This window comes from Micropterus salmoides, unplaced genomic scaffold, assembly GCF_014851395.1.
Source record: "Micropterus salmoides isolate LMB-PRFRI ecotype aquatic unplaced genomic scaffold, ASM1485139v1 Ms_hic_scaffold_8, whole genome shotgun sequence".
In the NCBI taxonomy this organism is placed as follows: domain Eukaryota; kingdom Metazoa; phylum Chordata; class Actinopteri; order Centrarchiformes; family Centrarchidae; genus Micropterus; species Micropterus salmoides.
In genome coordinates this window covers 8,752,214-8,779,055 of record NW_024044570.1, presented here as the reverse complement: position 1 = coordinate 8,779,055, position 26,842 = coordinate 8,752,214, and the positions used below count along the sequence as shown (strand labels likewise).

Below are 26,842 nucleotides of genomic sequence, written 5' to 3'. Positions count from 1 at the left end.
AATCAGAGGTTTTCTCACTGAGATTTCTAATTGGTTAAAGGGAGTCTTTAATCTTATAATCAGCCCCTTCCCAGTTAAATCACCTACACACTAAGGTGGCACCTACTGTATTTTGAAGAGCCCAAAATCAGCACATGCTTCTTTCACTCTCCCCAATTACTGCCGGGAAAAACAGTGGGAGAGCTGCTCTTCCCCTCCTCTTTTCTCACTGTGGAAGCAGGCTGTTGTGATGCATTTAAGTACAGACGAAAATGTCGTTACTATCAATGACTCACATTAATAACCCATAAAGTGTGAGTCTCAACTGATATCCCAGTTGAAGAGATGTGATCATAAGGTAGTGAATTTGAATAAAATGTGTTCCTATGTTTCACTGATAAATAATTATAAAACCCTTCAAGCAATTTGTCAACTATGTGTACCTATTACATTTTATTATTTGTATATCTGATCCTTCATATTTTTATATTTATATAGGTTTATGTTTATTATTATGCACCAAGTCACCAGTTACTGTAGCCTAAACTTCCCAGTGTTGGCAAATAGTGACTGGATAAAGACATGCATTATATTTATCCAGTGTGTAAAAACAAGGCTAAATGGAATTTGAGATGCAGTTGTACAAAGATAACCATATGAAAAGTGACTGAATTTGAACTTGAGCAAATCGCAAAACTGTCAGTGCAGGTGTGAACACTGACTTTTGAGTTTTTGATCAAGTGATGAAAGAGTGAGCAAATTTTGTCATGAAAAAACATTTTACATCAGATGAGCAAAGAAAAAGTTTTCTATTAACTCATTTGGTCTTAAACAAGTGATCAGCTTTAACAGTGAGCTCATCATGCCAGTTGTCAGCAACTATTCCACTTGTCCTCAGAAAATGTCTTAATGTCATGAGTCAGTTTTTACATTAAATTAATTTGGTTGATGCTTTTTGTCCAAATCTACTTACATATTTCCTAAGCGTACACATTTCTGGAACATTTGTGGTTCAAGGATACAACATGAAGACACAAGAAGAGCAGGCAATTAAACCACCAACCCTATGATTCATGACAAACTTGAGTTGCAGTCCTCCCCATGCTTGCCACCAGACATGGGCATATCAACAAATTACTGCTCCATGTGCACAGAAGGTGAATCTGATTTTGTTGCCAGTCTTATCTCACCTATTACAAATGTTTGTGTGTCCATACACCACTTAAAAAGATTGCCATTTTAACTGACAGGAGATGGAGGATGACATGCAACAAATATCCTTGGCTGACTTAAATCGGGGAAGTGCAACTACATGGCCAGCATGTATTACTAAATTTAATTGCCTCCTATTGAAGTTTAGCTGGATTTTAGAAATACTCTTTAAGTCTAAATCCGCCCTGGCAGGACGCCACCACTGTAAGAAATGACTGACGAGCCATTAATCAAACTTTATATTATTGGAGCAGGGCTGATTAATTGTTCAAATTAATCAAAATTTCATAAAAATCGCAATATGACCTATCTGCGATTTTCAATTTGCAGGAGGCGCAATATTTGTTAAAGGTCATATGTGTCAAAATACCATTTTAAATTAAATACTGTATTAAACTGTAAATAAACTTAAATATTCCTTCTCTACCAGTGTCTGTTGTTACAGAGTCAGAACGTGTTCAGCTCGTTGTGCTCGGATGTACGGGCTTCAGAGGAGTCCCTGAAGGCAGCGCTGGCCCTAGCGGTGATCATTGAGCTCCCGGGAGACTTCATGGAGAGGGAATGAGATGAAATAGGACTTCAGACCGGATCATGGCGGCGCCTCTCAGGCGGGACACCCTACCTGAACACTGGTCTTACGGTGTCTGCGGGGACGGCAGGGTTTTCTTCATCAAGTGAGTGGCATAATGAGCGCTTTATCGCACAGTCTCTCCCGGTTTAACGGGAGTTAGCGGGGTCTGTTGGTGTTTCTTTCCTGGTGGTGTAACAGGTGTTTTTCCTCCTCTCTCCGTCTGTGCGGCAGCGATGAAACGCGGACTACTACCTGGCTCCATCCCCGCTCCGGTGAACCTGTAAACTCCGGACACATGATCCGTTCAGGTAGCAAGCTAAGCTAATCCTGCAGGGCTGTTTGACCAGTGTTCATTTCGCCCTTATGTTTACTTTACTGTGTTTGCCTTCGCTGCCAACTTCAGCGTACATTTTGGGCCCAGCCCGAAGGGAGAAAACTTTCAGGTGTCACGGACAAGTGTGTTGTTTTATTTCAGACCTACCTCGGGGATGGGAGGAAGGTTTTACGGACGAAGGCGCCAGTTACTTCATAAAGTAAGTACCTTAAATCTACCTGTGCTGTCCCCATTATTGCTAAGGTCACCTGCGCATTGTTTACAGTTACCTGCAGCTTAATATGGCTCCTGCCTCTAATTCCCCGCTACTATCAGCGGTAATTACCGCAGGGACAGTGTGGATTTAAATGGGGTGTGACTGGGACTAACCTGCTGACCCTGTAATGACCCCACTGCTTTCATCTGTACTATGAGATATCAGCTGTTTCTTATGTTCTGCCTTTTGGCATTAAGACCTGTTTTTCTTACAGTTACATTGATTGAAACTGTTTCGGGGCTCATTGAGCTTATACATGTAGAAGTTTCTTTGTGACACTGAGATGTCAATTTGCATTAACTTGCTTTGTACTTTAGCCAATGATTTTCTCCATATCCCAGAACTATTCTGAAAAATGTTTTACGTTCAGCCGTAGATCCTTAGTCGAGACTGATAACATTATTAATATTTAAGAGTTACTAAAATCAAATAATAAATTTTTTAAATTTTTTAATTGCTTGTTAACACCAATAGCTCAGCAACTCAATGTATATTAAGGCATGTAGACGTGGTCAAGACAACTTGCTGAAGTTCAAATCGAGCATCAGAATGGGGAAGAAAGGGGATTTAAGTGACTTTGAATGTGGCATGGTTGTTGGTGCCAGACGGGCAGGTCTGAGTTTTTCAGAAACTGCTGATCTACTGTGATTTTCACGCACAACCATCTCTAGGGTTTACAGAGAATGGTCCGAAAAAGAGAAAATATCCAGTGAGCGGCAGTTGTGTGGACGAAAATGCCTTGTCGATGTCAGAGGTCAGAGGAGAATGGGCAGACTGGTTTGAGATGACAGAAAGGCAACAGTAACTCAGATAACCATTCGTTACAATCAAGGTATGCAGAATACAATCTCTGAACGCACAACACGTCGAACCTTTATGCAGATGGGCTACAGCAGCAGAAGACCAAGCCGGGTGCCACTCCTGTCAGCTACGAACAGAAAACTTAGGCTACAATTCGCACAGGCTCAACAAAATTGGACAGCAGAAGATTGGAATAATGTTGCCTGGTCTGATGAGTCTCGATTTCAGCTGCGACATTCAGATGTTAGGGTCAGAATTTGACGTAAACAACATGAAAGCATGGATCCTGCCTTGTATCAACGGTTAAGGATGGTGCTGGTGGTGTAATTGTGTGGGGGATATTTTCTTTTCACACTTTGGACCCCTTAGTACCAAGTGAGCATCGTTTAAATGCTACAGCCTACCTGAGGATTGTTGCTGACCATGTCCATCCCTTTATGACTAGAGTGTACTAATCTTCTGATGGCTACTTCCAGCAGGATAATGCAAACTGTCACAAAGGTCAAATCATCTCTAACTGTTTTTTTTAACATGACAATGAGATCACTGTACTCCAATGGCCTCCACAGTCACCAGATCTCAATCAAATACAGTACCTTTGGGATGTAGTGGAACGGGAGATTGGCATAATGGATGTGCAGCCGACAAATCTGCAGCAGCTGCGTGATGCTGTCATGTCATTATGGACCAAAGTCTCTGAGGAATGTGTCCAACACCTTGTTGAAAGTTTGCCATGAAGAATAAAGGCAGTTCTCAAGGCAAAAGAGGGTCCAGCACTAGCAAGGTGTACCTAATAAAGTGGCCAGTGAGTGTATGCCATACTTATATAGTGTATCTGCTATAAGCTAATAACGGCCAAGGTATAGGCCCGGATGGTTTATTGGATAGAAAGGGTGCATGGAGAGAAATAGTGAAGTCATAAGAAAAATCACTTCTGCCACCAGATAATTTTGACCTGAGACCTGAAAAGTTTTCTCTAAAATTTGATATTTTCCATGTTTAAAATAATTCTAAATATTCTAAAACAATTGTATGTGCCAGAGGTACATGATGGCGAAGATTGCTTTCTACTATGCCTGAGATTAATTATGTTAATTGTATAATTGTTGTATTTATTCGTGCCTTCATTCGTATATCTTGACGTAGAATAGTCAAATCCCCCCAAAAACATGGAGGATCTCAACGGAAGCTACAGCCTTGCAGCTCTGTAGGTTCAGCTTGTAATCCGTCTTTGCTGAAACTGTTGTAGAAAGATGTTGACTGAACTTTATTTGTCATGGTATTGCTGTTCTTGAGCATGCTTCCCGTACTAATGTTGGCATAAAATGTTGAGCAGAGCAGCAGACAGACAAATAAAATACTTGAAAAACAAGGTTTAGGACTTGACTCTGGACTTCATAGCCAAAACTTTCGACTTACATGTGACTTGCAAAACAATGACTTTGTCGCACCTCTGACAGTATGAAGGTATACTATCAACCGTATTTAAATGTTTTTGGCTGGATTGTTTTTTTTAAACTTCAAGGTGGGAAAAGCCCTGAAATGTTTCACAGCATTACGGTAACACAGAGATCCTCTTGGAATATATTTTCAGTACAAATTCGGACTCCGCCTTGCGACGACATACACAGTTGGCATTCATGTTTTTTCAGTGTGTGGGTTTGTTTGTTAGACTCCCTGATGGATAACAGATTTCTCTGATTGTTGAATAATTATATACAGACAGCACTTCTTCTCAATCTTCTGTAAGATAGAGGATTAACATTTTAGATTTGTTGATTCAGGTGGTCAATAATCGACCCTCAGGCAGATTTAGTGTGTTATGACTTCTCTGTGATGAGCTATTGAGCTGGCAGAGATTAAAGTGTCATTGCAGATAACAGAGGGCAAAGGTAATTTATGTTGCTGTTGATGGTAATTGCTTCAGTACAAACAGTGTTTTTTTTCTTCAGGTGAAAGCTGTTTTAAATTATGAGTAACTGCTGTCGGAATTCAGGTTTAATGAAAAATATCTTGTGTGTAAGACGTTAATTAAAATTCATGGGAATCAGTCCTGATATGCTGGCATGTTTTGCGGTAATGTGTGACTCAGATTGTGTGTGTGTGTGTGTGTGTGTGTGTGTGTGTGTGTGTGTGTGTGTGTGTGTTTATTTTTGATGCCACTCTAAAAGTAATCCTGAACGGAGTCAACGGAACGGAGAAAAATACACATAACTGGCAATTACTGTGCTTTTGAATTTCTGGTTTTAAGATTTTCTCTTTTATATTAAACCTTTCATTTATTCAACACTAACATGTAACTCAAACATATTCAATAATTTAAGTGGTTATCAAGCTGTTAGCAGGCAGTTGTTGGTGTGTCAGATGTAAAGTTGTGTTTGGCTGGAAAGCTGTAGCTCTGTATTTTCCCAAAAACGTATTCAAATTCAGCCTTGATGCTTTAAAAGTAGACCAGCCACAGCTGATGAGCGTGTGATACGACTTTGTACTGCACTACGTGTTCTTGTAGTGTCCATCCTGTTATTCCACTTTGATATCAAGGAATGTCCTTTTATTCGTGACCTCAGTAACATGACACCTTCCCTCTATCAACAAGCTTAAAGAGGTCAGATTATGCTTTTTGGCTTTTCCCATTTCCTTTATTGTTCCTTTATCTTTTTTTGTGAATGTAATAGGTTTGCAAAGTGAAAAGTCCACCCCAAAGGGAGTTTGCATCTCCCACAGAGAAGACTGCTCTTTTTGTTTGGTTTGGTTTGATTAATCTTCAGGATATTTTTCTCATTTAATCAATACTTTTGTTTTGTCTATAAAATGTCAGACAATAGTGCAAAGTACTCGTTAGAATTTCCCACAGTCCAAAGTTACGTTTTCAGATGACTTGTTTTATCCGAACAGTCCAAAATCATGTATTACCAAGAAAAGCATCAAATTCTCTTTTTTGAGAAGCTGGAACCCACGTATTATCAAAATAGTTGCGAATTCATAATCCTTGCAGCAGCTATGTATTTGTTGGAAAGACAGAACAAGCAGATCTGATGGACATTTTTCATTATTTGCAAACATTTTATATACAAGGCTATAAATTGGTCAATTGATTAATAGAAAGTAATTTTGAAGTTCAAAGCTCTCTCCTCCTTTGCTTGAGTGGGACATTTGTTTATTTTCTTCCTCTCCAAACTTTGAATTGGCTTATGAATGGTATTTCTTGAACAGAAATAATAAGGTGAAGTAATAACAACCTTGAAATCCAATATCCTATTCACTTCAGAGGGGGGCTATTTATCTAGAGGCCATGTTTATATAACAGGCCCCCAGGGCCACACCGCTGTCTGTTCTGGTGCCTCATCTGCCTGAAAAATGTTTTTTCATGTTTTTATTATTTGCAAAAAGAACAACAAATCCTCTGTGTCTCTGCATGTTTTTTAATGTCTTCAGATGCTCCCAAAGTTCTTCGTATCAGTTTACTCTGAGAAAAGAAGCCCAATTTCATTCCTACATCTTAAACAGGACAGTATCTGTCAATAATGTTGTGTTTTACAATGGATTGGAGATCTCTCAGAAGCTTAGTACCAAAACAAACCCAGCAGATCCAAGTCAGGGGCCTGAAGAAAAATTTATTTATCTCTTTTATATTAAAAATAACTTTTTGTTAAAGTGATGACATGGTTGGTGGAGCACATCTTAATTTTCTTGTTAGGGCTGCAACTAACAATTGAGCATGAACATTTTTTAGATTATTTGATGAGAAAACTGTAACATTACTGAATTTAATACATGAAACAAACATAAATGCCATCTAATTATGTCATCTCATTGTGCCTTCTTCTGCAATAGTATAATATTGGGGCCTAGTTTGGCTCCCCGGCTCCTTCAGAGAGAGTGTCGAATTGGAAATCCAGCAAAACACTGGACCCATAACCGCTCCCGATGAGCAGGTTGGCACCTTGTATAGCAGTCTTTTCCATCAGTGTGTGAACACATGCATTGTAAAGTGCTTTGAGTTGTCGGTAAACTAGAAAAATGCTATGTAAATGCAGTCCATTTACAATCTATAATAGCAGCAGACTGGAGAAAATTAGCTGTTTATATCAACACGCTTAACTCTTGATATGCGCATAACAGTAATCAGAAATGTACATTAATTTGCATTAATTAATTTGGTTAAAATTTGCACAACTTTTGGATGGAAACCTGACTAATTATATAAAACCAAGAAAAGCAGCAAATAATCACATCTGATTAGCCAGAACCAGTGAATGTTTGACATTTCTTCTTAATAAATTACTTAAATGATAAATTAATTATCAGAATCTGTTCTTTTTCTGTTGATTGCTTAATCGTTTCTGCACTACTTCTAGATACTCAGAAAGGACAAACGCCTCTGGTGTTGTCTAAATGATTGAATTGTCAATACATCCTAAGGGCACTTAAACTTGAATGTGTTTTCAGCTAAATGATCACAATCTGGTATCTCAATATGCCATATGAGTATCATTTTGGAATCACAGCATGGAAATCTTGTTGCTTAGCTCTGGCTAAGATGGCGATTGTCTTTAATACACCTGTGCGACTGTGACTCCCTGAACTGTTGATGAGCTCACTGCAGCATCAGCAGTCAGATTGTTTGTCTGCCTCTGGCTTTGTTCCTGTCCGTCCCCATCGTTCACACTCAGTTGTTTGCCTGGGTTTGCTTTATTAATCCCCTCTTATACCCCTCTATAGACAAGTGAGACATAAGTATGAGTTTAGTTTGTTTGACGACTTCCACCTCCGCTGGCTAAACCCATGCTCACATACTTCTGCCTAAGACATCTGTTTGTCTAAGAATGTTCTAACTTTCTCACTTATTTGTGCCTCTGTCTTGTGTTTGCACACACTTAAACCTACTTGCACGCAAAGAGACATGATGTGCGATTCTCTCTTACCTCTGAGGGGCCTCCAGATGGGTCCTCCTCCTCCCTATCCTGCAGCCACTCCCAGCAGGGGGCTCCTGGTACAGGGAGGTGGGGGGCAGAGCCGATCAGATACATGGACGGATAAACCTCCTGCAGGAACGTCTGCATGACTGGCTTCACTGAAGGGGATTTAAGGCAGGCAGGCAGGAGGGAGAAAGAAAGAGACACACACACACACACACACACACACACACACACACACACACACACACACACACACACAAACGTGAGAGAGCCAACCTTAGAGCGAGAGATGTCAGTGATGCCTATTGGCAGTAGAAGACCGCTGGTTCAGTCCTGTCCTAAGTCATTACCATGTAGCTTCATTAGTCTAGAAAGGTGTGAGAAACATGGTCACTACCCGGCTTAACCTCCGACTCCACTCTCAGTAGTTTTGTTGTACTACTAACAGTAGTTAAAATTTCACTTGCATTTCATTCTATTTCACTTCACTTCATAAGAAAGGTTTCTGGGCATACCACAAAACTGCAGCTTCACTGGTTCAGTTCCAGCCAGACCTTTATTGCATTGCATATTGCCCCCTGTTTCCTGTCTGCCTCTTCACTAAAGCTATCCAATAAAGGTGAAAAATACTAATGCTAAATTATTTTAATAACTGAGTAGTAGTTTAAGATGCTAATCTTGCATACCCGTTAACAAAACATTTGTTGTGCATATTTATGACCTCTCGTGGTTGCAGTGATTCACACACATTTTGAAAAATCTACTTTCTTGACTGCTGTTTTTTATACCAGCATTGACAGCTGACTCCTACATACGTACGTCAGCTAAGTTAAACACGTTATGCATATAAACTTATGTACACAAGTTAAAATAAGTCAACATTGACTTTTGGATTCACACGGGACACAAACAACAGCCTTCTGATTGACCCATCCATCCACCCGACCTTGTCCCTATCTGGACTTTGTTGCTCTTTATACTGCATCACATGACTGATTTTTTTCTCTGACATTCGCACATAAAATGACACACCGTCACTGAAACAATATAAGTCAGTAGAGACTAAATGGCAGAAAATGAAAAATGCAAAAAAGGCATGGCGATAACACATGTGATGTTCATACGCCATTTGATGATACTGGGCCTGGTGGAGATCTGCGCTCTTTTAAATGGAATACCTTTAGGTTTTTGACTGTTGGTCGGACAAAACCAGCAATGTGGAGAAGTCAGCATAGGCTCTTGGAAATTTTGATCTGCATTTTATGGACTAAATTATTAAACGGTTAATAGAAAGAATTATCAACAGAATAATTAAAAAAGAATCAAGAGTTGTAACCTTACTTTATAACCAGATTACTCTGAAGTGTTGTGCATGATGTGTGATACTGCATATTGCTAGTGCTGAATGCTCTGTTTTAGCTAACGAGTAAAGCATTTCACTCCTATTTGATCTTTTATTGGGAGTTGCACATGCACAGTACCTAGTTACTAGTTACTACTACTACTAATAGCCAAGAGTGTGTTTTTGAAGGCTTGCCGCACAAGCCGCTAGGCAAGCTTTATGATTCGTGTTACGAAGTGATGCAGATAGGTTACAGAAGTAAAGGCTGGACTACAATCGATCTGTTTTCAGGCAGTTCAGAAGCAGTGTTTTTTGTAGTAGATACTAACTCCCTTTGGGGTGGACTTTTTTACTTTGCAAACCTATTACATGCTCAAAAAAGATATATAACACACAATGACGGAAAGGGTAAAACAACAGCAATATACACGAGAAAATGAATACATAAAAGGGCTAAATAAAACCAATAACATTCATGAATACAATATATCCTAACATATCCAACTAAATAGTTTAAAAACAGACAGCTACTGTAGATCGTCTTGCCTCCAATTCTTAAAGATGGTATTCTTACAACTCATAATATCTTATTGTGAATGACTAAGAGCTTTGCCGTGTTGCAGAGGTGATGCTCTTGGCATAAACCTGAAATGAGTTTCTACAGTTTTTGAGCACCGCACGATTGGCAGCGTAAGCACAATGATAGTATCACGAAGCCGTGACAAAGAGGCTTATCTCAAAGCAGCTTACAGTAATGTCAGGAGTATGGCCTTGCAAGACGAAAACCCTTTAATGCTCTGGGTTATATTGACTGTATACCACCAAGACCACTGTAGTAGTGTTTGTCATGTAAGGTTTTTATGAATTGTTAAACCTTAAAATGACTTTCTGAGCATGTATGCTCTTAGTCAGCAAGGTGTGGGTTCACAGTGACGTGCACATTCAGTCCTTTGAACTGCCCTGCACGAATGTACTTAAAAAGACAAAAGATCAGATACAGTAGCGGATTCTCACTCTCATTGCACAGTAGGATAACCTTGAATTACTATATCACAAACCTTGCAACAAAAGGGATTACAAGATCACTGATGAGTCTTTGCAGAAAATCTTCCTGTGTCCCTGAAAAGATGGTACATGAGAGATGTGAGCTTGGCGATGCATTTAACAGCTATTTTTCATTTCTCAAATCTTGATTTCAGATGAGAGGTGTTTCGTAGGTGAACACATCACTGAATGGACCTAAATATAGATGTATAGAGAAGGCCATGCTGCATTAGCACCTGAATGGCTGCTTTTAGGATGTTTGCTCCCACAGAAAGGACAACTTCATGCAGTAGGTTCCCAGGAAAAGCAGTTGTTTTCCATCTTAATGGAAAATATTTTTGAACCTGCTAATGAAACTGATGGATAATATTAAAGGCGTAAGAACATAGGGTAGGTTTGTGTTCCCCATCTAATGCTCTTTGTCCTCAAATGAAAAAGAGGCTTTGTTTTGCTGTAGAGCCATGGCTAAACCAAAGAACCAACAGTTCCCTGGCAGCCAAATAAAGGCTGGAAGAGAAAGCTTTGTCAACAATAGCTTTTCTGTTGTTTTCATTGGTTGAAGGTGCTAACCAGCTTCTGTGTTTGCTTTCTGAACAGCAGGAAAGTTAAAGATTATTTCTTGTAAATGTCAGCCCAAGGACATCGTTTATGCTGTCAATGTTGTCTTCACTGGCTGTCTTCCATGCTTAACGATGTTCCCTCCAGATATTTGCTTCCAACACCTGCTTCTCTATAAAAGGCTCACTTCAGCAACAAATGCCATGCTTTTGACTCTTTCGGCAGACTTTAGCTTATGAGGGTAAATTAGTAACTTTCAGTGGTGTCAAAGGTAAATAATTTCCCCTCTCTTTTCTGGCTTCATTTCACTCATGTCAAGGCTGTATATTTAACTGTATACTCCTTGATGAAGTCCTTGATATAACGAATACTAGAAATTCCTTTGTTAAACTGATCAAATGGGACCAGATAGAGTTTGAAGGTATTACAGTAAGTGCCTCCTAGTGCATAGCAGTGTCAGGTATGCTTAATCAAACACACTTTAGACTGGTACCCTGGAATACTGTAATACCTACATACCCCCCCAGGCCTAGGGCTGGGTGGTATGGCCTAAAATGTATCTCAGAGTATAATTTGAAGCATGTACAGTAACTGTGCATATCACAGTATATTTGTTTTTCTTGCTTCTGAAGGGGTAAAGCATTAGCAGGGCAACTTCATGGTGGCTTTTACTGCACTCTTAACTGTATTACTAAGCAGTTATTTTGAGAATGTTTATTGTACAAAACTGCAATAATAAATAGAAAAAAATAATAGATAATTAAAAAAAAAAATTTTTTTCTTCCCACTGCTGCTCGACGATTCAGTTGATGTTTGCAGAGGACACCTTCTTTTGCTTTCCTCTCATTCTAGGATGTGTTTTGATTTGAGGTGATAGAAAAGATTGCTTGCAATCACTGTTGTCTGACATAATTTAAAAGATTCTCACTTTTCTGCTCATTGTCTTAACTTTTTAAACCCAAAACATGTTGATAAAATGAAAGTTGTACCTCCTCCTCCTCCTTTGTTGTGTCCAGCTCTTTCAGCCATTTCTTTGTTTCTAAATAAAGCAGCATAGGCTTTCACGTTTTCCAGACCATTCAGTGGTGCCGGGTAAAGACGTTAAATCTTGGGACTTTTTTTTTTGGTCAAGCAAAAAGAGGGCTCTACTGGTCGGCACTGTATAGTCATAATTCCAACCGTAGGGCAAACTCAAACCTGTGTATTTTCTTTACCATTTATACTGTCCACCCCTACCTCAGATGTTTCGGCGAATTGAAAATCACAGCTGTGTGTTGATGTTATTATAGCTTGGTTATGGTTTGGCATGACACATGAATAGTTTCACCACACTTTGGTCTGCATAAAGCCAAAGGAATAAACACCTTCTGCAGGATGTTGGCTCAAGTGGAGTGAATATTTGATGCTTACTCCTCAGAAGGTGAGACAAAGTAGATGTTTTTTGAAGACAAGGCCTTTTTTTCTGTAGTGAATGACTTTGGAAATAAGATGAGTGCATTTTCATCAAATCTAGGAATCTTCCCAAGAGATAACATCTGCTGAGGCAGCATCTCTGTCACTTACTTCTCAGACACATTCTCTGTTTCTCAGTCTCTCTCCTCCATGCTCTGCTTCTCACAGTCTCTTCTGTCTCTATGTTTTGATTGCTGATTTTTGGCAGTCACGTTCCTTCACTCTTTCTCTGCTGTTTTATGTCTCTTGCTGTACCTTCACCTCTCAACCTCCCCTCCTCTTTCTCAATTATTTTTCTGTTTCTCTCTGAGAGGTCAAGAGTATGTGAGAAAGTTGGAGAGTTCTTCTTCCAATCAGTTCTAAAAGCCATGACTAAGGTTTAAATTTACAGCTCTGTATCTTGATGATAGTATTAACATTTAATGATAAAGTATTGCCATTAGTGCTGAAACAATTTGTCGATTCTTCAATCTACAGAAAATTAATTTATTAAGCATTAAAGGTCATTCATCAAGCCAAAATGTGAAATATTCTCTGGTTTCAGTTAGTTAGGAGTATTATATCATTTTAAAATGAACATCTTTATATTTTGGATTATTGGTCGGATATCGCAAACACACTCGAACACACAAAGCGAGGTGCTGACCAGTGCTCAGCTTCAGTTCAAATCCATCAAAGTAAAACATGTCGCATAATGCTTCTTTAGTACACCATGCTTTTTTCAAATAATTTTGGCTAGTTAGTAAGTTAGCCTGAAAACAAGATGAGATTTGTGGCATTTTAATTGACATAAGACATTTGAAGACATCACACTGGGCTATGGGAACTGGTGATGGCCATTTTTTCCCCAATCTTTTGACATTTTATAGTCTTGAAGATATGATAATTGAATGATATAATAACTGACATACTAATATTGGAACATTCTTTTAATTTTCGACTACCCAGAAATTGTAGTAAAATGTCCTTAAATCAGGTGATTTCTGACCTTGACTCAGCATTGATCTTGATTCGTTCATAAAGGAAAATACAGCCATGTCTGACATAGCATCTGCATTGATTCAGCGCTTAAGGTACCCATGTTGACTCACTTTTTCAGCATTGGAAATCTGACTAAATGGGAGTAGTCAAAACAGCCAGGTTTTAATAACAGGACTGCAAAAGTAAGGTGAACTCCTGTTTTCAGATGACTCACCATCTGTGTCTGGGTATACAACTTCCATTAATTTTTCAGACGTATGAGTGAAGTTTTGAAAAAGTTTCTGATCTAAATAGCTTAAAAGGATCACAAATGTGAAGTTAAAGCTGTGAGCTGCATGTATGAAGGAGGGATGTTAAGTGTAGGTAAGACCTGAGATGAGAGCAGTGAGTCAGTGTTTATGCCTGACTCACGGTATTCATACTGAAACCCCACAGGGACTCTGTCTGCATCACTGCTGGCTAATGATTTATCAACAGCTCAGTGTGTGTGTGTGCATAAACACATTCTTCTTTCATAGTTTCATAGTACTGGTGAAACTCAGATAAAAGAGAGAATGCTCGATTTTATTCTCTTTCCACTTACTGAAAGAAAAAAATCACATACATTAATTTAATAAATCTCTTTATTTAGTTTCAGCTAAGATAAAACTTGTGTAACATATCTCTATTATTATTCCACACAGGGTGCAATTTATGAGAAAAACAGAGGGGGGAAAATATGAAAATTACGCCCCCCCGCCTCACTTGCAAAGTTTATCACAGTTTGAGAAAAAATGATCCCACTGTTAATTATTAAAGTATTAAATACATAACCTGACATCGCGATGCAGAGTTGCAGTGAAAAGACATAAAAGACAGATATGCAGATGTGTGGGTATGGGAAGAATGACTAATTTAAAAGCTGTCATCTTCAAGAGTGTCATTGAGTGACACCGAATAGCTGTTTGTTAGGGCATGTTCCCTGGTGTAACAGGGACACAGGCTGCTTGTCATCATAGATCATCAGATGGTGATGTTTACTGCAGCTTAAGTACTACTATCTGCTGCCTTCCCTTCGACACACAGCTCTGCTATTCACTGGAGCAAATGTCTTGTGACTGTTGATAGGCAATTATTCGCTACTTGTAACCAATCAGATGCTGTGGGCGGGACATTGAGCTACAGACAGAGAGAGGCAGCTGGATCCAGAGCCAAAGTAGTGCATTTTAAAATAATTGTAACCCTAACAAAACCACGTTTTGTGATCCGTTGCATCACTACTGAAGCAGCATTGATCACTCTGAGGGGGGGATAAATTTTGTCCCCACTGGGGAAAAAAATTATTCAGCAGAGGCAGGGATATATATACCAGCAAATCGCACCCTGATTCCACAGTTAATGTAATGAATAATCTTGAAATGTATGCTAGACTGTGGCATGTATTTTACACTATACTTGAAAAAAACGACAACAGTTTCTTTACCATGTATTTCTTGTTGTTGAAACTGTTGTTATTCTTTAAGTAGTATTACCAGTAATATATGTCTTTGTGAAAGGGTGTTTACATAACATCCAGCGGTGAGAATGCCACATTACTCTGGCTACATGGTATTTGTAAGTGTACATGTTCTTGGTATGTAATTACCGGTGCAGCAAATGTCTTTGTGATTTTGGAAAAAAGTTTAACCACACAATTAACGAACGAATAGAATACGAATCGAACGACATGATATGACATATCATGTATATCATCCCTAATGAAACAGTCCTGTTGTTTCTCTCCTCATGTCTGGTCCCTCTATGCTGTAGAGAGACAGCTATAGGCACATACACGTGTCTGGGTTTGGGCCTAATAGTGTAGTGACAGCTGGTTTGGTGAAAGTTTTCATCTACGGGATGGTGTTTTAGTAACTGGTGGCTGTTTTAACCACCAAGATACCAGACCTTTCTTTTATTAAACCCTCCTCACACTGGACACAGTTTCATACTGAAGGTCATAACCTTCATATTTATTTTTCATAGTTGTTGTTTTTTTGCCTGACTTACTGCAATGTAGTGGAAGTAAGTTTCTGACTAATTTCCATTGTTGTTGCTGTTGTTTTACCTCAATCAATTGTTTGTTAAAGGAATAGTGCAACATTTTGGGAGATGTTCTTGATTGCTTTCCTGCTGAGAGTCTCATGAGAAAATTGATACCACTCAGATGTCTGTACGGTCATTATAGAGCTTGAGCGAGGAAGCAATTAGCATAGCTTAGCATATAGGGTGGAAAGCAAGACATGGTTACTACATGTAACTCTCGAGAAACATGACGTTTTTACACTTTGGGTTTTTCTAGGACAAACAGATAATGAAATAAGTGTTCATTGCAATAATGAGCTTTAAATGTGCTGGTAGCAGATTTTTGAACTTTGGGCAGAGTCAGGCTATCTGTCTTAATGCTAAAAGAGGCTAATCGCCTCGTGACTTTAGCTCCATAATTAGCATACAAAGCGATAGCCTTCTTATCAAAGTCTCGGCAGGAAACTGAATATGCGTATTTCTCAAATTATTGAACTATTCCTTGAGAAGGAATAAATGCAGTTTGAAATACTTTTTATTACTGTCAACAAAATCTCTTCTATCCCGCTTCCCTTTTCTAATGTCAAAACTAAAAAGGTTTTTCCACTTGGTCCACTTGGGCACAATTAATCTCTCCCGAGAAGGTGGGATAATTATTGAGCTGTTGCTCTGTTGGTTAATTATTCTTGTCATTGAGGGTTGTAGCAAAGACTTTTCCTCTTAACCAAAATTTATTTCTTTAAGGTTACCTGCTATTTTGCAGCTCAGCACTGTAAGTGGTGGTGTGCTTAAAGTCCTGTCTAGTTAGTCAGTCTGGATCTCAGCTTATTTGTGGATGGTTCTATTGAAAGTTTGCATTTTCACTATTGATGTGCAAGTGGAAACGTTTTGATTTCAAAGTATTTGAGGAGGCTTTTGCCAATCTTACTCCCTATAATAGTTCTATACACGTCTTCTTAGGAGCCATGAGCATTTGTTCTGATTATTAGATGATTCTCTGCACACACTAACATCAAGAAATGTTTGTCCTAACCATGCACGTCTGAATAGCTGATATTTCATCACTATTGTTGCTGTGTTCTATTAATCCTTTTCAAACCGAGGTGTTATTTTTGGAGACATCTCTCCTTCTTGTCTTCCTCTTCCTATTTCTCTTTCTCTCCTCACGCTGTTATAGATACAAAGATTACTCTTTGGGGTCATTTTGGTACGCCACATGTACATGTGTGTGTGTTCAATACCATCTTTGAAGTTAGTCTGAAAATGGATGTCTTGAATATTTAACTTGCCCCGAGGCTGTGGTATTAATCCACAGACTCTCTCAGAGGATCTGAGTTGATATGGCTGATATGTGGTTTATCATGATGCTCTTTGGGAATATGAAGGATTGAAAGCATAGACAACGCGGGGCGACAGACTGCACTTTGAAAGTGCTGTGCCTCTATCTGTTTGCTTCTTTTCATAAACAAATAGATGAGCAGAGGAAGTTGTTTGGTACTAGACAAATAGCCACTCGCATCCAAAAAGCTAATCAGAAAATAATTAAGAGCCCCCCAGCCTCATCTCAGAGCTGATGAATGATTTTTTTAAAGAGACACAACAAAATGATTTATGTGCATGTGAACAGTTTTAAAGTGTCAACACCACAAATTAACATCTACATCCATAAAAGGACTAATACCACAGCATAACATTAATTATTACTTTTCACAAGTCTTATTTATATTTTTGGTTTACAAAGTTGTAAAACTTCTAGCTTGATCATCATGAGGTAAAATTGCACTTGTTCTGAACAAACTTGCCCTTCTCACTCTTCCCTCTTTTCTTTGTCATAATTAGCGTGTAATAGTGCAGAGTTCAAACGCTGAGTGGCTTCTTTCTCTCATTTAAAAAAGATAGACCACTTTAAATATCTGTGAAAGTAAAGTTTCTGTGACAAATTGTACTTCAAATAAATGTCAATCCTGCACGTCAATAAGTTCACTCACATATACCGTCTATTGAAATGTCAACCACATCATAAAAAATGCAGATTTGTGTTCACAACAAAGTTTCTCTTGATAGAGTGGGAACAACTGCAATTAATTTCCTACATTTTAAGGGAGAAAGCAGACTTATGCATGTTATTTCCTTATCAACACTTATTTTACATTTGAGGGAATATTAACCACTCACTGCTTCTTGTGTGCACACTGTCAGTCAGGGGTTCACATTCACAATACTAAAAGCAGACTTATTTTGTTCATGAGCGCAACGCACGATATCTGGAGAGATTTCTTTTACAGGTTTACCTCCCAACTATATACCTGCCCGGCTGCCTATTTTGGTCACTATGGTTACACCTGCTTCAACACCATCATGAAATCCTGATTCCCTTCATGAACATCATCTCTGACACGTTTGGTCACTTTAGGGTGTGTTTAGCAACTCATCGCCATTACTAAATATTCCTGCTGCTGCTGATAAAAATGGCTGACAGGAAATATATTTTGACAGGAGTCCAAAAGACTGTGATGAGAAATTAGCACTTTGGTATCAATAAATCACTCCGTATATGTCAATGCGAATGTGCAACAACAAACTGTATTCTCAGAAGAGGAAAAGGATATAAAAATAAGTCAGTTCATACACTGTTGGATTAGGTTAGACGTCCCTGTCCACTCACCATGAGCAACAAGACTACAGTTCAGCAACCTGGCTTGAGCCTGAAATTTTCTTTCCGGTAAATAAACTCTTGACAGCGCTGGTGTTACTGAATTCACTGGACATGCTTTCCATCTCACACTGTCCCTCTTATATTTAGTGCATCACCAAAACGCACCTCTTGTGGACGGCTGTGTGTCTGGGCTCTCCATTCGAGCTTTTGGTGCGGGGCTCATTTTGGCAGACTCACGCTTGTGGTGTGCTTGAAGATGTGTGTAGGTTAGAGATGTTTCCTCCAGATGCGGCCATCTTTATCAGACAAAGTTTACAGATTGCCTCATTAAAATTATGAAAATATTGCCATAGTAATAGTAGGTAGTATGTTTTGTTTTTTTCGCTTTGACACCAAATCCTCCGCAATAGACTTGTCGGTTATCTCTTATAACTCTCGTCACGTGATAAGTGAAATCTTGCTCCTGCTACTCTGTGGTGTGATGCTCCTGCTGTATGGAGCAGCCACAGTTTATAGCTTCCGTCTATCCTCTTGAAGTATTAATAACATGCTTAGTATTTTTTATAACGACTGAATGTGGGTGCTCCTAAGCACAAATGAACTAACTGGGTTGTATTTCTGTGAAATAAATAAAGCAAAATGAAATTGGAGGTGGTGGGCAAGTAATAAGCGGTGTGTAATTGGTGTAATGCTGCACATGTAACACAGACTACCAGGCATGTTTAGTTGGGTCGCTAAAATCATCTCCGGTTGTGATTGTCTCTTCCTCCACAACTCCTACTCTTAAAGAGCTTCGCGATCGTGCCTATACACAGTTCTGTTTTGGATTATAACTGTTTGGACTGCTGTTGAATTCAGCTGGGATAGATGTTTTAAGTTTAACAGCCACAATCATCTGGTCGATATTGAGAAAAGGTAAAGTTGATCTACAAACTGTTAAGGCAGAGAATTTATTGTTTTGAGTTGCTATAGTGTTGAATGCTGGTGGTTGACTGCAACATGAAATGCATCCTTTGATGAGCTACCTGAGTTTCATGATGATTTTTTTCCTCCTCCAGCCATGTGCTCTTTGTCTATTCACCCTTATTTCCTGTAGCCTTGAACAATTTTTGCAACCTCTCTAAGGGACTAAAATCACCTCTTCTTTGTACACAGTTGACTGCTGCCTTGTATTCTGTTTTTTTTCTTTAATTTTCTGCTGGATCTTCTTCTAAAACAGCAGTTGCACAACACTTATAAATACAAGTCACACTATGAGCATGAGACAGGCTCACAGTTAATGAAGGAAGCGTGGCAGTCAACAGTTCAACAGGATTTTTGCAATCAAACACACATGGCTAAATCAAAAATCCATATCAAGAAACAACACAGTGTAGTCAAACCACAAAATGGGCAGTAAAGAGCAGTAAAGCCATAAAGAAAAAAAATTACAAAGAGGCTGTTTTAAATGTGTACAGTAGTGCACCAGATCACAATATTGTCCATCAAAGGTCAGCACACATAGTCTAGCAGATCATGATGTGCTATTAAAAAAAGGAAGGAAAATATTAATGAAATGTGGAGCCTACAAATTGAAACATGCACCATGTAGGATCAGCCTGTCTCGCTCTTCTCTACGTGACTGTTGTCTGTTGACCAAAAGAAAAGCTTGGGAGTGGAAAGTGTGGGGGGGCCATCTGTGTTCGACACTGAGCAAAGGAGGACAGACACAAAGGAGGGATTGAAGGACACCAATACAAACAGCAAGTGAGAGAACCAGCAAGATGGTCAAAACAATGTTGTGGCTCTTAAAGTCTGGCTGGCCGTGGGAGACAGTAACACTTCTGTCAGTGTAAGGAGGAATGCCAGGCCACCAAAACATTAGCAATGCAGCTTTGAGAGAGGGAAATCATGTGAGGAGCACTGGAGAGGTCGGAGACGGAGGGCACTGGTTAGGGCAGTGGCAGGCAATGGACTGAGCAAAGAGCATGAAGAGAAAAGACAATGTTTAAACATCTGTGAACAGCAAAAGAGAGAGCCTCGACATGTTTTCAACAATTTGCTCCTGCCCTTCTCAGTGTCTTTTTGTTGAGTTTCTCCTAGAACGTAAAACTTGAGATGGACGAGAGAGACAGCAGAGGAAGGTTGTAGAGGATACTGCAGAAGAATTAAATTCACACGTGATGAAAATCTGGGGGAAAGGAAGCTAAAAGAGTGCCCAGCAACTACAAGTGGGGTTTCAGAGAGAGAAAGTCTCTAATCATCCAGCTAAGAGGTGCTTTGTTGTGGAAGGATGGGTACCTGCTGCAGCCGTGACCCCACACGGCAGGCTGGTCATGAAGTGGTTCCCATCAAACGTCACGCCGCCTGGCCAGGGACGGCCAAGGTGGTCACTAAACTTGATGATCATGAATTCTCCACGTGGGATCTGACATCTGACACAAGGTAAGCCCGTCATGAAATACCACTGCTAAGTATTGTCCTCTGTGGAGGTGTAGTGCTGATTTGATCCCATATATAGATTCTAGACTGGTTGATATAGCGACAACTTTAGTTACTGGTGTTAAACGGCCGTGCGGTTTAATACTACAGGTCACAGAATTCTGGGGGCAGCAAATCAATCTTTTGTTGTAAAAAAGAAGGGGGGCAATAATTGGCCTTTTCTCACCTTTCTGTGAGCAACCGGGATCTGATTTTATGCTGCACACGGCATGAATCTGAGAGCAGCAGGGCACGGTGAAAAGAGTTTGTTATCTCGGTGAGAAGTTGGAGGTGGTGTTCCAATACATCCTGCAATATTTCAAATGGATCTGCTATCCAAAAATGTTGAAAATGGACAATGCCTTGTTTTGAAGATGCATTTTTGATGAACGATAGCGGCCAGTGCTAATCTCACTGACAAACACGTTGCAATCCCTGTGACTACTTCATAATAAAAGTCAACTTGTGTTACGCCCGTTAAATGCTTTTAATGTGAAGCTGGAACAGCAGGTATTGTTCTGTTTGCATTAGCAGTAAGTTAATGCAGCATTTTGCCAGGGAATGACAACCGACAACGGGTTTGTAATACTGCAAATAAATGAAAATTGCAATACCTTTTCAGCGGACCTTAGGCTCAGTCACCGTTGTGTTACCTCATTTGGTGATAGATAGTGACTTAACAGACATTTATTTAAATGAAAATCTTTGAGATGGTTACTTTAAGGTGGTGGGACTTTTCTGTGCTTTGCTTGAGGAGCATGAAGTAGATAACCGCTCATTACCTTCTTTGTTTCCAGGAGAAACACAGTTCCCCTCTGTACAGTACAACACCCTGCTGGCACATAATAAAACAAGCTGTGTGTGGCGTAGTTTGTCATCTTTATGGGATTGAAACGGGACACAAGAGACATAAAAGTAGACGCACACACTGAGCACCAGTTGTGGCAGTGTCTAGCACAGTAAGGTTTTACTGTAAACACACACACACTCACACTGATCCTCAGCTGAATGCAAACATAAGATTAATTCAGCTTGACAAGAGCTGTATGACAGCTTTACTGGCATGCTCAGCACTTTCCTCAGCCTCACTCATCTGATCAGACCATAAAGAAGGTGGATTGCCTCCTGCTGTGGGACACGGGCATGGCTGAAGAAACAGGGATGACAAAGGAGGACGTATTGTCCTATTAATTATAGACTATTACTACATTAATCTCCCACAGAAGCTTTTCTTAGAAATAGCTGCTCTTTGCACTAAAATGCAAAAAAATGTGGGCCAGATAGAAACCTAAAAACTGAATATCCATATGTGCCCCCAGAAACAATTTGAATTTCAAAACACCTGCGTAAGGATTTGCATCAAACCCAAGTACCACTTTTTTACATTTAGAGAGCTGAACATGGTAAATATGCAAGCTATGCTGAGAGGCTAAATATGCCAGCCGGCTTGATGACCCATCCTGAGTGTAAGGTTAATTTATTCTTAATCAGTGGCTGTAAATGAAAGTGTGGTATAAAGCTGCTGTTGTAAGAAATGTTTACTTTAATCCACATATGAAAGGTAGATTAATGGAAAATATCTTTAAGGTAAACATAGTGTGGAGTGGATTATGGTTCACTATTCACAAGCAGGTTTAAAATGGCTGCCAAATGTTTCATAAAACTAGGAACTTTTCAGAGAATATGACATCAGTTGCTCAGTCTGCATCTCTGAATCCAACACATCTCTAATGTGGCTTAATATGTCTTTATGAATTAAACTACCATGATTTTTACATTATAAATGGTGTACGACAAATGCTGTCTCAGCATTATCCCATACTATGTGCTGTTATCAACACTGCCACACTAATGTAGAGAGTGGACATAATTACAAGATTAACCAAATCCAGCAAATTAATATTGCATCCCATGGTCACAATTAATGCAGAGACTTTTTCGCTGTTAGTATGGCCTCCAAAAGCCCTGGATCCTAAACTCTCCATAATGCAACTCATTAGTGTCTTTTGCTCAACAAGTCCTCCAAATTAAACAGAAAAATATGCCCTCTAGGACGACACACAGACGTGGTTTCTGATCTGGCGCCGCTATCGGCAGGACGACTTTTCATAATTATTACAAATCATTGTTGAAAAATAAATGAGTTTCATGATGTGACAACTTTAGTGCAGAAGAGAGGCATTATCCAGGTCTTTCAAGAATGCTCAATTATTGCCATATATATATTATACTCTATAAACACTCACTGACACAATTATATAGATAGATAGTCAGACTTTATTGTCCTTTGGGAGACATTCTTTTTCACAGCACTGTACATCACTGTGAAGGCACACATCATCACACACCAGTTACAGACAGAAATACATGAAGAACACAACAGCACGAACAAAACTTGTCGTTCCCCTAGCGAGACACCCTGTTTATGGCTGCAAGTACCAGGCTTTTCAGGTGAAGCGAGCCTTTCTGCACCTTAGAGACCTGTTCCCATGCTCAGAAGGCAGTACAGTAAAGTGGCGACTGAGTGGGTGTGTGATAAGATAAGTTTTATTGATCCCACACCAGGTAAATGTGCTTGTTACAGTGAGCTCTGAGAGGGCGGGTGTGGGGAGTCCTTTAATCTTGATAGCAGTGTTCGTTATGTGTGTGAATTTGACCTGGTTTGTGACAGAGAGCATGTTGAAGAAACAGGCTGAACAGAATTGCAGGATGGGTTGAACAATACAGAAACTAAGGGGATGGAGGCGTTGACTTGATTGTACAGTAATACTTAAAATATATTATTTTGGCAAAATATTGGGCCCTACTCCAGCTATCTGCCTGCCACTGCTTTTAAGTTGATTTCATTGTGAAAATACGTGAAATATTGGGGGTAAATCGCCAGCAATGTGCGCATTATAAGACAGCCATTGCCAACACTACAGAATAAGATCTTTTCATGTTTCATGAATGGAAACACTTTCTTCCCTGTGCGTTTCTCCCTGTGCTGCTGGTGGGAGTAGCTCTCTGGAGGCATCTAATTCTGTCAGCTTGAATGTCTGTCATGGGTGGAGGGCTGTTGCTTATGTATCTGGAAATGTAGTCAATTATTCAGGAGGAGGATTTAGCTGCTTAATGCTGACACCTTTGATGATTACCGCAAAATCAAAATGGAAAGAAGTTGCGATTCGATTCCTCACATTCCACTACCTTTGGTGCCCTTTCGAAAAACCCTCTGACTCAACCACGGTAATAATATTGATTCAGTCTTGACAGGAATGGGAAATGGTTGTCACCAAGTCTCCCTGAAGGGTTTAACCTGGTGAGATGTCAGATTTGTTTATGCAGTCACTCCTGTGTCTGAACAATGTCCCTATTGTAGTCTTGTCTCATGCGTGGGTGCTGGTAAATTCCTGTGTAAGATCAAGACTTCACTGGCTCAGTCTCTAATTTCTCAAAAGGCAAATGTATATATACAACACTCAGGTTTTTTCCTGGCTCAGAATGGGCCTCTGGGGGATGACTTCGCATGACAGTAAACATTATCAGTACACGTACAGTAAAGGCAATGAGTTACTTTAAGACCGAAATCTATACATTTTCTTGTTATTTCTGACCAATTGATAAAACAAAATATATCCATGACCTGGAGAAGTAACAAGCAGTGTTTCCCATATGTTCATTTATTTGTGGCGGCCCGTCACAATATCAACGCTGACCACCACATATTGATTTTAGATTTTTTTAATAGGTCTATTTAAAATTGTATTTGATTGCAGAGCGGCATAGCGCATTTGCGCAGCACATCCTCTTGCTCGTCCCTTTCTCTCACTCTCTTGCTCTCTGTCCCTCATGAACACAGCTGCACAAATCTGTCCAACACAGCGCTGTCAATGTCGGAGACCCAGCTTAAAAAAGTTATGTAAGGAGCCTAGCTAATAAGGAGAGCTAAGTTAATGTTAGAATACAGCACTGAGTTTTCAAGGCTAGCGCACTTTATAGGCTGTAGCGGGTAGTCAATCAACATTGACTGCACACGCGAACACTGTAAATATTTTGCACTGTTTAATCTGGTAAAATGCCAAAGAAGAATAAAAAAAAAAAGGCAAAGTTAAGCTAGCTACCTAATGTTGCCTTGGATGTGTATGTGGGTCGCGAAATATTTTCAACCTCAAAAAGGGGTTGGACTGCCAGAAAGGTTAAGAACCCCTGGTATAGACGCTTTCATCGGACGCGTTGCCAAAGTAAAGCGCTCGGCCCGAAGTTAACTTCTGTTCTGTTTGTTTATCACTGGGTTTGTGTTTACTGGCTAATATGGTGAGTGATGTCCAGTACAGTGTTTCCCATACATTCATTTGTTTGTGGCGGCCCACTACATTACAGACATTGATTTCGCGCTCGCCACAGTTACGCTGTCTTTCTGTGGGAAACACTGCGGTAAATCAGACAGGTCGGTAGAAAAACATTCTTGTCTCAAATTTTTGTTCAGTGGGTCTGGTAGTGTGAACTTATCACATTTCAGTTTGGCCAAGTAACGTTTCTTTTCTTCGACTGGCAGCTAAGGTTATTTACTTGTTATCGATTGGTTGCGAAAGTCTGACGGAAGTTAAGTTTGGGCCAGAGTAATGCACATGCGCAGTACCGTTTGTTTTGTTGTTACCACTGAAAGCGTCTATATACTGTAAGCTACTATATAGCTTACTACTAGTATAATTCCAGTTGGATAAAACAGCAGTTTCAATTTTGTAGGTTATTTTCAGTCATTAAATTATTGTGTAATAAAAATGCTCTACATGGTGGTTAGTCTCTCATTTGTAAGGTTTGCTGTAGCACGTTAACCTTTTTTTAATGCCCCGCCCCATCCAAGCTGCGATTAGATTTCCCCCCAGTTCTGATCATTTTGGTGGTGGTAATTTTCCTTTAGCACTAAAACCTCTTTAGGGGGTGCCAAACATTCCTCTGCAGGAAAAACCCTGAACACCTAAAGCAGACAGAGACAATAAAATTATATTTGTTTTGCATAAAAGACTTAAATATAAAAAAATACATTATGAGACTTTCAAAACGTGAATTTAGATGGATAAAAGAAATTTAAAAAAAATAACATGACTCCACTGAGAAATAAAGAGACAAGTGCAGAGTGCATGGGCAGGGTGGGTAATGGTCTAAGTGACTCAGCCTGAGTTAAGGTAATGGAGAACATATATTTTTTGAAGCTGCTTTTGAAGGTGATCAAGTCTTTTATCCTCTAGATGTTTGTTCCAGCTCTATGGTTCCTAAGTAAATGCTGCTTCTTGATGTTTTGCATCAAGCAGGGACCAAGTAGCAGACCTGAGAGGCTGAGAAGGTTTATATGCAAAAGACAATTCACAAACAGGAATATATTTGACACAGTTCATGCTAATGTAGAGTCCTGATAATTGGTCTGTTGGGTTAATTAGCTCTCTTAAAAAACAAAGTTACAAAGTTAAAACATTTCAGGAAAATTAAAAGTAATACAAAGAAGAATTGAATAAAGGCTTGTTGTGACTGAATAAATGTAACTGATTATGAAAAAAATGTATAATTAAATTGACTCAGCAGCAGTATCTAATGTGTGACAGCTAATACCCTGTTCTGTTTAATGAGGTCAGCAATGGTGCCGATACCAATCCGGTGTATGACATAGGTGCATCACTACCCATTATCCCAGTTAATAAGTGACTTCTGCAGAGCACCCAGTTCAGTGACAGGACACCTGCCTTGCATGTGATCATGGAATGCAGACTTTGTTATTGTTTGATTAAAGATTCCATTGTTACACAAAGATCATTCAGTTACTTATACAGCCACAGGTTTTAAAAATATTATTTTTGAAAGATTTGGGAGTTATTATTACCACAGATATTAGTAATGAAGATACACACAATACATTCATGCCAATAAAGCTAATTTGAATTGAATTGTAAATGTAGAAATCAAATTACTGTCCCTTGACAGATGTTAGAAATTTTTAAGATTAGCGTATTAGGGCCAGATTTACTAAAAGTATGCGTGAGTAAAAACATGTGCAAACTTGATATCTCCAGCAAATTAACACGTAAACTTATCTACTAACGGTGTGTGCACGCAGAATGACATCTTTTAAAAGTGCAAGATAACACCTGTTGTTAATTTACTACTTTTGTCTTAATAAATATGCGTTTCAATTTTATTCTGCAAAGTAATGAGAGGGTAACATGCACGCAATGTGTTCTAACAAGCCTAAAAGCAATTTCA

General features: G+C 39.3%; 1 protein-coding gene across 1 annotated transcript in view; it reads left to right on the top strand.

Annotated features, from left to right (window-relative positions):
• Window positions 1–1,695: 1,695 nt before the first annotated feature.
• The window catches only part of LOC119894218 (pleckstrin homology domain-containing family A member 7-like), a 141,563-nt gene continuing 116,416 nt past the window's right edge, over window positions 1,696–26,842 (top strand). Inside the window, 3 exon segments of the mRNA XM_038706836.1 lie at window positions 1,696–1,865; window positions 1,994–2,070; window positions 2,238–2,295. Coding sequence (XP_038562764.1) covers window positions 1,783–1,865; window positions 1,994–2,070; window positions 2,238–2,295 — 218 coding nt within the window. The 5' untranslated portion in view covers window positions 1,696–1,782.